The following is an 18,742-nucleotide window of genomic DNA, read 5'->3' as shown; positions in this document are numbered from 1 at the left end:
GGGAAGCCCAATTGTCCTGCTGATAGTTTACATAACAGCGAAGGTATTGTTCCAGAGTGGCATTGGTGCGCTCAGTTTGCCCATCCGTTTGGGGATGGTGAGCCGAAGATAAACGAGAGTCTATGCCCAATAGTTTTTGTAGTGCTTTCCAGAAACGAGAGGTGAATTGAGACCCACGGTCTGTGACCAAACTCTTGGGCAAACCATGCAATCTGAAAACATGCTGAAGGAAATAATCTGCAGTCTCCTTGGCCGTGGGGAGGCCATCGCAGGGAATGAAATGGGCTAGCTTGGTAAAAAGATCCACCACCACTAGGATCGTGGTGAATCCACAGGAAGGTGGTAGATCAGTGATAAAATCCGCAGAGATTATTTCCCATGGGCGAGATGGGGTAGGAAGGGGTTGCAGAAGCCCTGAGGGCTTCTCTCTTCTTGTCTTGGAGCGCTGGCATACTGGGCAGGAATTGACATATTTTTCCACATCCTTGCGGATCTTGGGCCACCAGAAATCTCTTAGGATCAAATGCATGGTTTTAAATAGTCCGAAATGCCCTGCTGGCTTGCAGTCATGACACAGACGAAGTGCCTTTTCCCTGCCCGGTCCTGGAGGGATGTAGACATGGTTTCTATAGCAAAGTAACCCATCCTTAAGCGAGAAGGGAAACTGTAGTCCTTGGCGAAGTTGGTCCTGAGCCCAGGCATCTGCTTGTTGACTGGCCCTGATTTCCTGAGCACAAAGGGGCCCTGGAGTAGAGGGAGCTGAATCAATTAGAGTGGATTTGGTATTTCCCACAGTGAGCGTGGCAAAGTTCTCGGGCTGCAGCAGTTGGGATTCAAAGGTCTCTTTGCGCCCTGCAGCATATTCCGGTTTCCGTGACAGTGCATCTGCTTGCTTGGTCTGGGCTGGGGTTACATAGTGGATTTGGAAGTTGAAACGCTCAAAGAATAAAGCCCAGCGTTGTTGCCTCTGATTTAGCTTGCGGGCAGTTCTTAGATGCTCTAGATTCCGATGATCAGTATGGACCTCAATGGGAAATTTGGCCCCTTCTAACCAATGTCTCCAAGTTTCAAAGGCTGCCTTTATGGCCAAAAGTTCCTTTTCCCAAATAGTATAATTTCTCTCTGGTGCAGTCAGTTGACGGGAGTAAAAGGCACAAGGGTGAAAATGATCTCCCACTGGTTGTAAGAGTACAGCCCCAATTGCCACATCGGAGGCGTCCGCCTGTACGACAAAAGGGGTTTCAGGATCTGGGTGTTGAAGGATTGGCTGGGACGTGAATAATTTCTTTAGCTGCTGGAATCCTTTCTCTGCTTGCTCTGTCCAGCGGAAAGGCTGCTTCCCACGGATGCAGCTGGTGATTGGATCAGACCAGCGGGCAAAGTCTGGAATGAACTTGCGGTAGTAGTTCACGAACCCCAAGAAACGTTGCACCTCTTTCTTGTTGGTTGGCGCCCGCCATTCCAATACTGCTGAAACTTTTGCCGGGTCCATGGTGAGCCCTAGTGGCGAGACACGATATCCCAGGAAATCTACCTCTTGTAGATCAAAAGCGCATTTTTCCAGCTTGGCATAAAGTCCATGATCCCGCAATCGTTGTAACACCATTCTAACGTGGTTCTCATGTTCTGATTGTGATCTAGAAAACACCAAAAAATCGTCCAGGTAGATAATCAAGAACCGGTCTAGATAATCCTGAAAGATATCGTTGACAAAATGTTGAAACGTTGCGGGAGCTCCACACAAACCGAAATTCATGACCAGGGTTTCGAATAAACCGAATTTAGTCTGGAAGGCGGTCTTCCACTCGTCCCCTTCCCTGATGCGAACTAGATTATAAGCTCCTCGAAGATCCAGTTTGGTGTAAACCTTGGCCCCTCGAAGCCGGTCTAATAGGTCCGAGATCAAGGGCAGGGGATACCGGTTTCGCTTAGTGATATTGTTCAATGCTCTATAGTCCACCACCAAGCGTAGGTCCCCTGACTTCTTTTTTACAAACATCACTGGGGAAGCGGCTGGGGATTGAGAGGGTCTAATAAACCCCTTGCGGAGGTTTGTCTCTAAAAACTCCCTTAGAGCTTCTTGCTCCGGTTCAGTCAGGGAGTAGAGGTGTCCTCGCGGGATCGGGGCCCCCTCCACCAAGTCAATGGCACAGTCATAAGGTCTATGCGGGGGTAGTCTCTCGGCTTCTTTTTCATTGAATACGTCCCAATACTCTGAGTACTTCTTGGGCAAGGTGATGATGGGTTCAGCGTCTGTGGCATGGCAGACCTTGGCTACAAGACAATGGTTTTGGCAATATTTTGAAGCAAACTGCAGTTCTCTGTTGGACCAGGAGATGTTTGGGTCGTGGAGTGTCAGCCATGGGATTCCCAAAATCACAGGGAAGTGGGGAACCTCGGTAACAAAGAAGGAAATCTCTTCCATGTGTTCCCTTATCCACATTCTGGTGGGTTCTGACCACTGGCTTACTGGACCTGTCTTGAGGGGGCGGCCGTCTATGGCCTGCACCACACGGGCGTTCTTGAAATAGTGATATTGTAATCCCAGAGAGTCGGCATACTCTCTATCAATGAAATTGTTTGTGGCTCCTGAGTCTATCATGGCATGGATCATGACGGGTCCTTTTTTCGCTGACCACAAGGTGACCACTAGGAGAAATAGGACCCCGGTTGGCGGCTCTTGAGTGGGGTTTTTGACCGGGTTGGCGAGCCTCTCTACGCCCGGTCGCTGGCTTCCCCCGCCGGCTTCACGCCAGCCGCCTCAGACGCCTTCGTCTCCGTGGAGGACGCCGCCGCCAGACGGGCGGCGGGCTTCCCTTTGGCTGGGCACTCTCTGGCAAAGTGGCCCCCGTTCCCGCAGTACCAACAGAGATTTAGGCGTTGGCGGCGGGCCTTCTCGGCAGCATCTAATCTGGGTCGCACATTGCCCAGCTGCATCGGCACCTCCTCGCTTCCTCTGGGGTATGGGGCTGGTGGCGGGGGTCTCCACACTGGACGCGGCTGGACGCTGGTGGGAGCGGGAGGTTTCGCTCCAGCCCTGCCGCTCTGGCCTCGAATCCATTGCTTTCTGTTGGCAAGCATGACTTCAGCCCGTAAACATTGTTCAATGAGTCCTTCAAGGGAGTGTGGAGGATCCACCTTGGAGATTTCCTCCAGCATCTCGATGTTGAGACCCTCCCGAAATTGTCCTCTGAGGGCTATGTCGTTCCAGCCGGTGTTATGGGCCAGCACTCAGAACTCGGCTATGTACTGGGACAAGGGTCTGTCCCCTTGGGAGAGGCGCCGGAGTTTGTGGCCGGCTGCCTCCAAATTGTCTTCGATCCCCCAAGTCGCCTTAATGTGATCCAAGAAGTGTTGCGCTGATCTTAGATGTGGGGAGACTTGGTCGAACAGTGCCGTCGCCCAGTTGGCCGCTGGCCCGTCTAGGAGACTGTAGATCCACGCCACCTTGATGTCTTCTTGGGGAAACTCGGCATTACGGGCCTCTATATAAGCCTGGCATTGGCGACGGAAAACATGAACCTTAGAAGCTTCTCCAGAAAACTTGGTTGGCAACGCCAGGGCCGGGAGACGGATTCCGCGTTCCTTCAATCCTCTTATTTCTCCCTCCTGCGCGTTGAGCTTATCATGGATGCGGTCCACTTCATCCTTGTCAGTGGGGTAGCTGAGTGGCTGGGCCCCCGGTCCGGCTCCGGTAGACATTCTGGCCTAGGTTAATTGGTGCTTAGGGTGGCGGAGTCAAACTGTCACGACCCAGGCTGCAGAGCACCAATAACCATACACAGAGGCCAGAATCTGTCTAATATCTTTATTAAGGAAATATATAAAGTCAATAAAAATAAGTGTAGAATGTAGTTCAGAAGAAGACCTTTCAGGAAAGGTCAATTATAGTCCAGGAAAACAATGTCCAATATAAAATATTAAGGTCCAAAGTTGTAATCCAATAACCGAAACACTCACTTTGCCAAGCAAAGTGAGGGGAGATGACAAGGTTCTTAGTCCAAGGAACTTGAGGCAAGGCTAGGAAGTAAACTTGATTCTTGGAACACAAGGCTTGATACAAGGCAGCAAGGAACGAGGAACAAGGACAAGATCCGTGGTAAATACTTGGCAAGGTCCGGGAAGCAAGGCAAGGTTGGAAACGTGAACGAAGGCTTGGAAACAGGAACGAGGCTTGGAAACAGGAACGAAGGCTTGGAAACGGGAGTAGCGCTGTCCACACACAATCTACTCCAGTTGCTGACGAATTGACTCCGCAAGATTCCTTCGGGGCAAGGAACCTAAATAGGGTCTCGTTTTCCCACCAAAGAACACTTCTCTGGGGAATCAGAACCGAAAGTCAATCTCTGTGTCCAGATGCATGACTCCCTAGAATTTCTCATGGAAGCAGTCTTAATCAGCTGAATGCCTGGCTGCGATTCTCAGGCTTCTGCGATTAGCCTGCTGAACTCCTTTTTGTTGTTGATAATAACTATGGCGAGAAAATGGGGGAGATTCTGACTCAGGGCTTGTTTGGCAGATTTCTGGAAGGCAAACCTCTTGCAGGTGCAAGGGCTCCAATTCAGGCTGGGAAAGTTCCAATTCTGACTGAAATGGTGGAAAACCCAAGTTTTCCTCTTCATCTGTCACAACAGCGCTAGGAACGGGACTACATGGCCCATGAGTCATCACATCCATAGACACCTCTGGGGTCATGACTGCATGGAGCCCCGTTACCTTCCTGCCAGAGCAGTACCTATTGATCTACTCACATTTGCATGTTTTCGAACTGCTAGGTTGGCAGAAGTTGGCGCTAACAGCGGAAGCTCACCCCGCTCCCTGGATTCAAACCATCGACCTTTCGATCAGCAAGTTCAGCAACTCAGCAATTTCACCTGCTTCGTCACCGGGGGCTCCAGTATCTACCCTGATCTTTATGTAATAACTTCTCCTTGCTGCTATTTTGAAGTTTACCTTCATCTTTCTTTCTAAATACTCAAATGCAAGGCTCATTTTTTTTTTAACGAAGTCTTCATTATTTCCTCCTCTAATGCTATTGAACAGCTTGGCCATCTGGGTATCCATTGATTCTTCATTCATGGATTCAACCATCCATGGCTTGAAAATAGTTTTGAAAATCCAAAAAGCAATCATGATCTTGTCATTTTATATATGGAACATCATTTTAATACTCCATTGTATGTATGTATATATATATATATGTGTGTGTGTGTGTGTGTGTGTATTATGGGACTTGAGCATCCATGGATTTTGGTACCCATATGGGGTTCTCTGAACCAAACCAAGCAGATTCAAAGAGTTCACTGTATTTCTAATATGTAAAAATCATAACTTATGAGTTGCATGTGTCTCATATCCTTTTTTATTAGACTCAGAGGTCCAAAATCCTCAGGCTACCTAAAAATAGGAACTCATATAAAAAAGTGCTCTGAAGAAGCACATTTCTCTATAAACATTGCACTGACATCCCCAGTGTCACCGTGAACTACTGAAAATGGTCCAAAAATTGAACAATTCAGAAGTAAAGACTAGAAATTTACTTCTATTCACTTTTGTGACTGTTTTACAGCCCAGAATTAATGGTTCAAACTCCCTTTCTTGTTGCAGTTGCCACTCCCATTTGCATTCTATGGGTTCATGTTTGGCACCTGACTCTCATGAGGTTGGGAACGTTAGAAAGCTATGGCTGCCTGAGCCACTGCTCTCCCCCTTTGCACCCCATTTCTTGTCTGCTTTTCCCACTGGCCAGGGTGAAGGCGAGCAAAGTGTGGATTTACCAGGTATCTGGGACTTTCCAAATACCTGGTCAATCCAGGTATCTGGATTTCCGCTAAGCCTACATTAGCTGGATATGCTTGTATGTTTTTCTCCCCTAGCACCTTCTTTGTACATAGGAGTTGTGTAAGTCCTGCCCTAGGACCTGAAATCCTCCTCTCCTCAATCTTTTCCCATCCAGTTTCTCACAGCAGTGGAGTGAGAGGTCTGTGAGGGACACTCAGTAGGTACTGGATGTGTAGCTAGGCCCCTTTCTTGTGGTAGGAAAAAAGTTTTGGTTCATGGAATCTTTTGGACTTCAGGAAAAGGGGAAACTCAAATTGTTATTTCTTTCCAACTATAGGGATTGTTGAAAGCATTAATTTTACTCCCAGATGAAATGAGCCATCTTGAAGGTCATAGTTCAAAGTTACTTGAAAGGCTGTGTAAACCATTGGGTAAAGTATACCAATGTATTGAATTTATTTTCCTTCACAAAGGAGACAATTTATAATGACATCTAGTGTTTGTGGCAGATAGTTTTTATCCATTCATAGCAATGAAATTGTGTTGTGTTTTCATGGAAGGAGAGATTACATTTCCTTAGAAATGATTGACTGTTTTGTTGTAGTAGACTTATTTATTTGGCTCTCAGTGTGAAGACTAGCACACAAGTTATTCAAAATCCCAGTACATCAAAAATACGTTGACATGAAAAATTGAAGTACTTTTCTTACAGCTCCCTGCAGAAATTATACCTGTGTATTGCATGGGTTGCATAGATGGATCACACAACAGTCAGGTTAATTTGGCAACATTTTATGTTATGCAGAAGTCTTATATTGAAAATTATACATTCGTCAAAACTACATTCTTTATTCCCGCCATTTTCAGCTCTGATCAAAAAGCCTAGTTGGCGGAAAATAGCTTTGGAAGACTACAATATGGCAAAATTGTTCACCATGGTCTCTAGAAGATGCAGAGGAAGTTTTACAATTAGAAATTCAGGGTATTTAGGTGTTGAAGGTGCTTGAAACTTAAAAGCCATGCTTTACTCACTCCTAGATTCATTGCAGTCTAGCTATATATACATGTTTTTAATGGAATGTTTTGGTAAATGTCATTTGTTGGGAAAGAAATAAGAGGGCAGCTATAGCCATTAGGGATGGTATTCATCTGGCCTTTTGCATTCATCTCATTCTGCTACCCCTGTACTGTTTGTATGCATATTTATTTCTTCATTGGGAGTGGTTATCTTATTTAACAGTGTATTTTATAAGCATTTTACCTCATCAAAACTTCTGTCTGCTGGCTGTCCTCATTATGTACAGTCCACCTCAGCTCAGAATTTTTAACTATAGACTTGACAGCTTTATTACATCTCTTTAATCTCCCAACCGCTTTTGGGAGTTCTTTTCCCCCAGGAATGTATTTTACCAGCTTTGGCGGGGCCTTCAGCTGCAAACGTTCTCGGACAGGGACAGCCTTTGACGGTCTGGTAACCTTTTGAATGGATTAAAGTAATGTTTTGTATGATAATCTGCCATGAAATGGCACAGAAACTTCAGCTACAGAAGAACTCAAGGGCCAGAATTTTAATTGATGTAGACTGGCAGAATCATATTATACTAACTATACTTATTTGTTTCTAAGCCAAAGTCAAGGTGCTGGCATTTTCCTTTCAAGTCTTAAGAAGCATGGACAAACTAATATTTGTAGGCATACATTTCTCTGTATCAGTCTGTGATTTAAGGTGGTCCTTTTCAAATACATTATAGGTCCTGACTCCTGCGAGGGCATTTAGTCAGTGGCTTCAAGACAGAAAGTAATAGAAGTATGCATAATCTTCCTCTGTGGGAAATAGCTTGCTGAATCTAATTGTGAAATGATGGCATTCTTTCTTTGAAAAGGCATCTTGTAGCACTTTAGAGACTAACTCAGAGAATACAGTTGGTAGCATAAGCTTTGTTAGACAAAACCTATTTCCTCAAATGCATAACGAAGTATTTTTGTCTACCAAAATATGCTACTAACAACATTCTCTCAGTCTATAAGGTGTTACAAGATTTCTTTGCATACAGGGTATTATAGGCTAATACAACAACATCTTTATGTTCTTTTCTTGAAGTTGATCAGATCCAAATAGGGTTAGTGTCTGAATGGGTGATTGCTTAGAAGGCCAGTGTATTCTACTCTAAACCTTACCCTAGGGATTATGGGATTCGCACTGTTGATTAGTTGCTTCCACGTTCTAGTCTTTTCTCATTTGGTAGAATAAGTGCTGAAGAAGTTAATTTCTGTGGTTTCATTTAACAGAATATAAGTTTTTTACTTTTATTTAACAAAAATGGAAAGACTTTGAATCAAATACTTTCAGTTAAGACTTCTTATTCTTCTATGTAATTGGGAGTAGAAGTAGAATTGTAAGTGTTGATTTTGCTTCTCATTTCATGTCTGTTCTGCCTTTCCTCCCCTAACAGATGCCACCCCAGTATGGCCCACCAGGTGTAACTGGTTACTGCCAACAGCCATATTACAACCAACAACCACAACCTCAGCACTTGCCTCCTCAGGCTCAGTATCTGTCGCAGGCCCAGCAGAGGTACCAGGCCCAGCAGGTAAACCCAGATCAAATGCCTTTTGGTATATACTGATTTATGTATGAGTGGGAAACAAACAGTGATTTATCACTTCTTTTATAGTTGAATTTAATTAAATAGTGCTTATGTATGTGTACTTATCTTCTCTAAAAATAATTACTTTAAAAATTTCTTTAAAGGTGTTAATTAATGGAAAGGAGCATATCATAAGCAAATTTTATCATAACTTAGCTAGATTTCTGTTATGTCTTCAAATCATGAAAAACCTTGATAGGCATTGTGGAATGGGAGTGAAATTTGGATTTCCAGATACTGAAGGTTTTGACTTTAACCCTGAGACATTAGGCCTTGTACTTTGCCGAGTCTTCAGGAGGAAAAATCTTAATGGTAAGATAGGCGTTAAAACACTCTTTATTCTCACTTTTGCTAGCTGTAGTTACCAGTAGCATAGAAAATAAAGAAGGGCATTCTGGAATATTTAAGAAATTCCTCTGAAATTTAGGAGATCCAACTTTCTTTTTCATGGTCTCTGACTTACATGTCTGGGGCCTAAACAGAACTAGCTTTCAGAATTTTGGTGGGACCTGTAGTAATCCAAGAGATTACTCTAGAATTTAAAAGAAATTATGTTCTCTGAAGTATACATAAGCCAGAATGTTTAAATGTATTAAAATATTCAGTATTTGAAATACTACTGACTTTAGAGCTTTTGTTAAACGTTTCTTTTTAAAGATGCTAGTAAAGATGCTAGTGGCTCTTATTTATAAAATAACTAAGTTCAAGAGAGGTAATAGGGTGACTCAATATGCTAGCACTTAAGGAATGCAAACAAGAAAAATGTTACTTTGGAGATGTTTTGTTGTTCTTAATTCAGGTAAGTATGATTGTAGGCTGTGTTCCAATATAGCCATAGGCATAATCAGAGTCCAAGGTCTGTCTGGAAAAGAAGCAATAAAACAGGAAGTGAATGCAGTCAGTATTCCCTTTTCACTCTAGCTAACCTGACCTTCCAAATATTAGGTGACACAAAATAATTTGTATAACATTATGTGTGTTTGTGTGTGTGTGTGTGACAGAGAAGGGGGAATCGACAGTAGTTGGGTAACACAGGAGGAACCATTGTTAAACAATATTTGATTTTGATAAACTTGAACTAAAACTAACAAATGGTGATTTCCCTCCTTTTTAGTCTTTTAGAATGCTACAATATTTCACTGTTCTTTCCTCCTTATTAATATAAACAAACAACACTGCTGTTAGAAAAAAATATTCTAATAAGGCTTTTTCAGAAGTTGGGACAGAAAGTCTGCATATCACCTTGTCAGTGCTGGCCATTACGATTTAAGTAGTTATGGTGTTTCATTAATTGATTTTCTACTCAAATTGTTAGTTATCAGATCAGTCCATAGGATTAACAGAAAAGTCATAGAGTTATTACTGTTTATCCTAGGAGTGAGAAACTTAAGGTAGAATGAAACAGGGAAGAGATTTAATTAAAATGTATACTTATCCTAAGGCACTCTACTAATTGCTTTTTTCCAGGATGAAGAGCAACCATTAGCAAACATCATTTGGGTTTGGTGGTAGTGATGGTGATGGTTGTTATTGTCACCACATTATCTTAATGAAGTGGTTTTCAACCTTTGGATCCACAGGTGTTTTGGCCTACAACTCCCAGAAATCCCAGCCAGTTTACCAGCTGTTAGAATTTCTGGGAGTTGAAGGCCAAAACATCTGGAGACCCACAGTTTGACAACCACTATCTTAATGTGAAATGTATAACATTTTCATTCTGGAGTTATAGCTCTCTCTCTCTCTCTCTCTCTCTCTCTCTCTCTCTGTGTGTGTGTGTGTGTGTGTGTGTGTGTGTGTGTGTGTGTGTGTGTGTGTGTGTATATATATATATATATATATATATATATATATATATATATATATATAAATAAACGTAAAAGTAATATCTCTTAAACAACTACAGTATTTTTGGTCTGCTACTCAGGCTGGAATGAGGTCAGACTTGTCACAGAGCACATGGGGCATTGCATGCAATATACACAATGGCCTACAATTTGAAGCCATTATAAAACTGCTTAACCTACTGCCCTTTCAGTTTTTTAAACATGTACTGCTGTAAGCTGCAAGAAGCAGAGTTGTGTTCTATATTTGCTGTTTTTCTGCAAGGCACAAAGCATTAATGGTTTTACTTGGTCATGAAATCCATGTACCTATTACAGCTACAGGTTTTCGGCTGTTGTTAATTTATGTCCAGAGCCCAAGTAAAGTAAATCTTTTTTTTTTTGTATCATAAGTCTGAAGGAAAATAAAACTTTCTCTACATATATAGGGTTGGATTCAGCATTTCTCCTTTCATGTATTCATGGGGTGGCAGGGGGACTAGAATCCATCAAAATTACCTACTGGAAGGAAGAAGTGGAATGAAAGTTTTTTTTAATTGTGTATTTGCCTCTCTGCCCTGAGTACCAATAGTGTTTGAAAGGATTATCTAACTCTCCTAGGAAGTCTGTAGAAATCATCTTTCATTGAGGCAGGTAGCCATTTAACAAATGAAAGTAGGATCGTATTCTTAAAAAGAGTATGACTCCTATTTCTATTGGGGATGTCCTCCCAGACTACTGATGGTGTTTCCAGTTTCTTTTCAGGTCAAACAATTATGGTACAATAGTCTGATCTCCACACTTTCCTTCTCTCCTCATTTCTCTCTTTTAAGAAATGTGGATATTTGGGGGGAAAGACTTTGGAATGGCTTAGGGAGACAAAGTTGGACTGGCTTAGGGAGAAAATTTTGGAATGGCTTAGAGAGAAAAAGTATCTATTAAGACCTTTCACCTTCTCATAACACCTTTATGTTTTCTTTGCCCTCTCTCCTCAGAACTTAATAACTTGGAAAATGCATTGCCATTTCTTAGTAGCAAAGGCAAATTCAAGAGACACCAGTGCAGAAAGTACTCTGTTGTTTTTTTGTCCTTGAAAAATGTAATAATAACAACAACAACAAATAACAACAACTTCATTCTTATAGCCCACCACCATCTCCCTGAAGGTACTCGGGGTGGATTACGTGGGGGCTAAGCCCAGCATATACAAGGAATTCAGAATTACATAATTAAAACATATTACAAATAAGCAATATAATTAAAACAATTAAAACCAGAAAAAACATCATAAAAATACATCACTCAACATCACAACCAGTAACTGGAAAAAGTGGGCATGTTCAGATTTGGGAAGAAAGGGCATAACACAGAACAATAGGGCCAGGGCTGGAAATAAAGTGCTTGGAAAACCAAAACAATAAATTAGGGCTGGGCAGCCATGATTGGGAGCTGAACTGTTATTCTAAGGCACGTTGGAAATATAGCTAGGAGTAAGTAGCTTTAATATGCAAGTTTGATTTTAAATTGACTTAAGCTTGCAACTGGCCAGAGAACACTGAACCTTGATCTCTGCTTAAAGAAGCCCCGATGCAGTATGAGCTTTTCTCAGGTCATATGTACACTGATGCTATAATGTAGCTTGAAACCAGTTTGCTGGGCGGATGATTAGATTGACAGGTCTGGATCTGGTTTGAAAGCAGGAAGTTGATTATATTGAATATAGAAACTCTGCCGCTTGTGTTCTCAACGCAACGATGGCGACGATGCTCAGCTGTAGGAAGGGATGACTGGCTGGTTGAGGATGCAAGCATCAGAGTTTTGTGGGGAAGGAGTTGCCAGGCTCATTCATCGCTGTGATAAGTGCCTAGATTTGAATGGCAACTATATTGAGAAGTGGTATTTGGGTGTGGCTTTAAACTCCATATGGTAAATGTTTTCTCCTATACTTTGTTCATTTTTAATTCCAAAACCTAATCTACTTTCTGGATAACCCTCGTGTTGTTGTTGTTGTTGTTAACATTGAGGCTGGGTGGCATCTGTCAGGGGTGCTTTACTTGTGCTTTTGGCACACAAAAGCAGAAGGGGGTTGGGCTAAATTTATTATTGTTATTGTTATTGTTATTATTATTATTGCTCGGTGGCCAACTATAGTCCGACCCCCCAACGGTCTGAGGGATTGTGAACTGGCCCCCAGTTTTAACGGTTTGGGGACCCCTAATCTAGATCAAACTTTATTTTCTTTCCATGGGGAGGCAGTAGGAAATGTAAACAAGTCCCTTGGGTGCCTGCAAAAGATCTCCCACCTGCACACATTACATACATTCTAAGTCACACAAAGAGATGTATAACCATTTATATTTACCACTTGCTTAACACACACACACACATATGCATACACAATATATATGTTTGTAAGAATCAGAATCAAAGTGTTCCACTATGTGAGGATGTAGTCACCTTATGCTTTGTTGATATTAATTATACGTGTACCCCCATGATCGTACCCATCCACATATTCACCCATTTATTCACATGCTAATGCCTTGTCTGCATGTTGTTTTGGTGTCTGGTTGCATATATAACTCCAACATATAAGGGGCATTTTGGGGAGGAAACTTTGCTTATATTTCTATTGTTGATGTGTTATGGGTTTGACATTGAGTTGATCAAATGGTCCATTGTCCCAAGTTAACATATGGTAAACAAAACTTTAGCAATAAAAAGGAAAAGTTTTAAGATGGGGAGGGAATGAGTGCTTCATTTATTTGTGGAAGTATCAGTACAGTTATGCTGTAAGTACATAATTCCTGGTCTTTGCAGAATAACCTCCTAGAGGTAAAACAGCAGTGAATCACTTTCACGGTCTGGATTCTTGCTTACTATTAGAACAGCTATAATAATTTGTATTTTTTTTTATAAAAAATCAGTGAACAAACTATATTTAGCAAAGAAATAGATGGTAAATTATACTGAAAATATACTGAAATTAAAAATTATTTTTGACAGCATGTATGCTCTAGAAATTTTAGTTAAAAAATGACCTCAAGATTTTGAGCTTATACATGGGTATAAGTACTTCATCTTAAATTGCTCTTTTTTGAGTAGAGTAGTCAAACATAAAAGCTTTCACCTTAAGAGAATCTAAAAGACACACCAACTTACTCTGTCATTTTAAATGCCTGGGCAGGAAAATGATGGCAGTGGTGTCCAGGGATAGATGGCTCCCTGAGGTTGTTCTGACACTTTCCTCTCTCTCAAAATCCGTAGTTTTGGCCCCCAAATCTGCCCATGAGTTATGTAAGAATCAACTTATAAATGAGTATGTATGTTGTATACATTTAAATTTCCATAAATTATATGACTTAATTGTTTTTGATGTAGGGAATACTTTGCTATTATTGTTGTTACAATGTTATCAACTTCTGTTTTATAGTATTTAAATCATAGAAAGTTAATTAAGACAGTTCTCTGTTCTGTAAGTGTTTGAAAATATTAACCTCAAAAGCTTGTGTTAAATCTCTGAAGTGATAGAATTGCATTTTTCTGTATAAGATTTTGCTTCAAGAGTGTAGTCAGGGTCATTTAGTACCATTAATTGCTTTGCATTTAGATATTAGCTCAGGAGTCTTATTAATTAACCTTATAATAAGACAATTCTAATAAGATTTGAAAAAATATTCTGTTTTAAAATAAACTGTCATACCAAAGAAATCTGCAAATACTTTTAAAACAAATATTTTTAATTTTGAATTGTAAGTTAAAGTTAAATGTTTTTACCATTTTTTCTGATAGTAGCCATAAATAATTGGTATTTTCTCTCTCTTCACACACACACACACACACACACACACACACACACACACACACACATATTTAGCAGTGCTGTTAATACTGAAGAGGCTATTTCAGGTAAAGAATTATTGTAAGAATTTGTGGAAGGATAAAGAGGTCTGACTTCCTCTCATTAGAGCAATAGATACACCCACGCTGTCCACATTTACTACATAAAAACAAATCTATAAAGTAGCTCAAAGACGTGTTACTCTAGATTATTAGTATACAAAGGGAACATACAGTATCTTAGAGTCTACAAATGAACAGGAAATAAACTTAGAACACATCTATACTGACAATATAGTTCAGTTTCAAACCAGTATAGAAGAAAGCAGTTTTGGTATGCAAATCATTACACTGGAAATTCTGGAGTGGGTTCGAGGGCTGGATTTTCAATCAGTTCCAGGATTTCAGACTATTTCCCAGTTTTGCTTGTATTGTTTTAAAGTCCTCAAAGTGCACTGCCGCATTGTATAACCACTGCATTTTCAAGCTGATTTCAAGCTATATTGTGGTCAGTGTAGATGTGTCCCTCATCTACAAAGGCATATGCTATCAATTTCTTTCACTCAGACTCCATCTACACTAGCCATTTAATGCACAACACTATCTTCAGAGGCAGTGGATAGACAAGAAACTCACACAAAAGCACACAAATGAAAGTAATTTGAATCAATGTTCCCTTATCTCAGTCCCACCACTATCGCAAGTGCAGACACAAGAGAGGACCTTCTTGATAGCTGCCCTTGGGATCTAGAATTCCCTTCCCAGGGAGGCCAGAATGGCCCTATCGCTGCTGTTCTTCCAATGGCAGGCTATGGAGATTATCACTACACTGTTAAAGAGTTGCTATCCCACTCTACATTCTGTGGCTGCTTCATGTGGAATCCTGGGATTTGCAGTTTAGGGAGGGGCCTTTAAAATTCCCAACCCAAGCGGTTCTTGGTGCTCTACTATATTACAAATTCAGTATTCTGCAGGAGTAGTAATTTGTCACATAAAGAAGCCTGTCCTAATGTCTTCTGGATGTAATTGAGAGAGCCTGTAATTGTTTTGAAGAAATGTCTTCCTAGAATAAAAAAAGGAAAATATGTTAAGTGGAACCTCTGGCCTTTGGATGTTTGGTTCAAGACTATCTGCGTCCTTATTGCTTCCTAGTGCTTTTTGTATTTGCTGTCCCCTTGCTTCTTAAGAGCATTGTCCCAGGTATAATTGCTGTGTAAGCTGCCGAAATGCTTCCAGATGAGTGAATGGATGACATATGAATGTGTATTATTAATTAAAATTGTTTGTTGCCTCTCCTCCTACTAGGGTTGCTAAGATAATGTATAGCAGATTTTTTAAAAAGGAGATAACTACTTTCTTTTTAAAGTATCTCTGCCACCTACCCCTTACATACAGTTAAATAGGAAAGACTCCCGAAGAAGAAAGTAAAAAAATGTTTCCCTGGAAGTTGCATCTTTGGGTAACTAGTTTGATTCGCCCGGAGGAACCAGCTGCTCTTGGTGCTGCTTTTTTTCTTTATTCAGTAAGCTGCCTTCAGAGTTCTGGTTCTACTGTAAGCTTGGGGCACAAGCATGACCTCATTTACGTGAGCTAGCCCTGCGGTTCAGAGATTTTATTTTGCTGGTGGCAGGCAGCCTGGTGGAGTATCTGCTGTACGGAGCACTGAGACCCAAATTATCTGCTTGCACAGCAAGAAAGCTTAAAGAGGCAGCATCTTTTTAATCCCAGTGCCCTCCAGAGATTGTAATTTTGTTTAGCTCCCGAACTGATTGGTAGTGCTGACTTTTGAGTCTTCAGCTCCAGCACTATCTCATACACATCAGACAAAAGTGTCTCCTCAAGGACTTCCAGCAGCTACAGGGGGGAAATGAGAGAGGCGTGTGTTAAAACTTCCTTACATGTAGAAGCAGAGAACCTGAAAAGTAGGCTTTACATACAGTAGAGTCTCACTTATCCAACACTCGCTTATCCAACGTTCTGGATTATCCAACGCATTTTTGTAGTCAATGTTTTCAATACATCATGATATTTTGGTGCTAAATTCATAAATACAGTAATTACTACATAGCATTACTGCGTATTGAACTGCTTTTTCTGTCAAATTTGTTGTATAACATGATGTTTTGGTGCTTCATTTGTAAAATCATAACCTAATATGTTTAATAGGCTTTTCCTTAATCTCTCCTTATTATCCAACATATTCGCTTATCCAACGTTCTGCTGGCCCATTTACGTTGGATAAGCGAGACTCTACTGTACTTTGTTTGGCAGCCCTATCATTATTGAGGAAAATCTTGAAATATTTAAATAGAACCAGAATGTCCACTTATAATTAAAATCAGTGCTTATTTTACTTTTCGTCTTTTTGCTGACACTTCCCATTCATGGGAAAGTTTGTAACGCTAATATGTATCAGTTGAAGCTCTCTGGAAGGGACTTACTTTGTGTTCTGCAGTTTGGTATGGATGTCAGAGTGTAAAGTACATACTTGCATAGTCAGTCAATGTTAAAGAGTAGATATATGTTGACAACATAATATTTTCTATTCAGATCTCTAGTAACCTTATGTTTTTAAATAAGAGTGTCTATATTTGTATTTTCTGTTCGTTTGCATAGATAAGGTCGGAAATTGCCATTGCATTACACATATTAGAAATAACTTCAGTATTTACATTGTTGTCGTTACATGCCTTCAGGTTGACTCTAATTTGTAATGTCTATCTTAGGGGTTTTTTGTTTGGGGGGGGGGGAGTTGTTCAGAGAATATTTACCATTGCCTTGCATTGAGATGAGAGAATTGGACTTGCCCATCATTAACCAGTAGGGGGCACAGTGTTGCAGTGGGTTAAACCCTTGTGCCGGTTGAACTGCTGACCTAAAGATTGGCAGTTTGAATCGGTGAGACAGGCTGAGCTCCTGTCTGTCAGCCCGAGCTACCCATGCGGGGACATGAAAGAAGCCTCCCAAGAATCCCCTGGGCAACGTCTTTGTAGATGGCTGATTCTGTCACACCAGAAGCGACTTGCCTCAATTTGCTTCTGACACAATAAAAAAAAAATCCAGTAGGTTTCTATAGCCAAGTCAGGTTTCAATGCCTGCTCTTCTGGACTCCTCCAGTATTGACTCAAACTATTATATCATGCTGGCTCTCTCTTGTCAAAGCTGTTTAGAGGGTGTCAAATGAAGTATTTTTCCCTAGGTTTCTTCTGTACCAAGGAGTATATTTAGTGGTGCTATGTTTTAATTCTTCAGAATAATCTGCTTTCTGCTTTCTACGCTCTGACTTAGACACCAGCCTTAATGCAGCCTTAATGCTGTGGAGGTGACCGAGGCACCTGCTTGTCCAGTGTTAATGGATTCGTTTCAGATTGTTCACCCTGATGACATCGAGGGGATCCTTGGAGCTGTGAGAGCGACCACATGCGCTTCAGACCCTTGCCCATCTTGGCTAATAAAACTTGCCAGCGGGGGGTTGGCAAATTGGTTCGTGGGGATAATAAACGCCTCACTGGATCAGGGACGTTTCCCATCTACCTTAAAGCAGGCATTAGTTAAACCGATCCTGAAAAAGGCATCCCTTGACCCGTCGGTTCTTAACAACTACCGGCCAATTTCAAACCTTCCCTTTTTGGGCAAGGTTCTGGAGCGGGTGGTCGCCTCGCAGCTCCAGGGGTTCCTGACAGAGACCGACTATTTGGATCCATCGCAGTCTGGGTTCAGACCCGGTCATGGTACGGAGACGGCTTTGGTCGCCTTGGTGGATGACCTCCGCAGAGAACTTGACAGGGGGAGTGTGACCCTGTTGGTTCTCTTGGACATCTCAGCGGCTTTTGATACCATCGACCATGGTATCCTTCTGGGACGGCTCTCCGGAATGGGTATTGGGGGTGTTGCTTTGCAATGGCTCCGCTCCTTCCTGGAGGGCCGTTCCCAGTTGGTGAAGCTGGGAGACTCCTGCTCGGACCCCTGGCCATTGACCTGTGGGGTCCCGCAAGGTTCTGTTCTGTCTCCCATGCTTTTTAACATCTACATGAAACCGCTGGGAGAGGTCATCCGGAGTTTTGGAGTTGGGTGCCATCTTTATGCAGATGACACTCAACTCTACTACTCTTTTCCACCAAACTCCAAGGAAGCCCCTTGGATCCTTGACCGGTGCCTGGCCGCTGTGATGGACTGGATGAGGGTGAATAAGCTGAGACTTAATTCTGACAAGACAGAGGTCCTCCAGGTCAGTCGTGCGGCCGATTCGGGCATAGGGTGGCTACCTGTGCTTGACGGGGTTGCACTCCCCCTGAAGGCGCAGGTCCGCAGCTTGGGGGTCCTCCTGGACTCATCGCTGACGCTTGACGCTCAGGTGTCGGCGGTGGCCGGGAGGGTCTTCGCACAACTAAAACTTGTGCGCCAGCTGCGACTGTACCTCGTGAAGTCTGACTTGGCCATGGTGGTCCACGCCATAGTCACCTCCAGGTTGGATTACTGCAATGCACTCTACGTGGGGCTGCCCTTGAAGATGGTTCAGAAACTTCAGTTGGTTCAGAGATCAGCAGCCAGATTAATAACAGGAGCAAATTATAGAGAGCGGTCAACCCTCCTATTTAAACAGCTCCACTGGCTACCGATAAGTTTCCGGGCCCAATTCAAGGTGCAGGTTAT

The 18,742-nt window shown here is 42.0% G+C and overlaps 1 protein-coding gene across 9 annotated transcripts in view; it reads left to right on the top strand.

Annotated features, from left to right (window-relative positions):
- Positions 1 to 18,742, top strand: part of arid1b (AT-rich interaction domain 1B) — a 473,172-nt gene that overhangs the window by 106,130 nt on the left and 348,300 nt on the right. For all 9 annotated transcript variants that reach the window (XM_062968971.1, XM_008123592.3, XM_008123599.3 and 6 more), the window contains exon 3: positions 8,235 to 8,372. In XM_062968971.1, the coding sequence (XP_062825041.1) occupies positions 8,235 to 8,372 (138 nt within the window). The remainder of the gene's footprint in view (positions 1 to 8,234; positions 8,373 to 18,742) is intronic.

Source organism: Anolis carolinensis, chromosome 1, assembly GCF_035594765.1.
Source record: "Anolis carolinensis isolate JA03-04 chromosome 1, rAnoCar3.1.pri, whole genome shotgun sequence".
NCBI classification, from domain to species: domain Eukaryota; kingdom Metazoa; phylum Chordata; class Lepidosauria; order Squamata; family Dactyloidae; genus Anolis; species Anolis carolinensis.
Note: the sequence above shows the minus strand (reverse complement) of the source record. Positions and strands in the feature narration are given on the sequence as shown.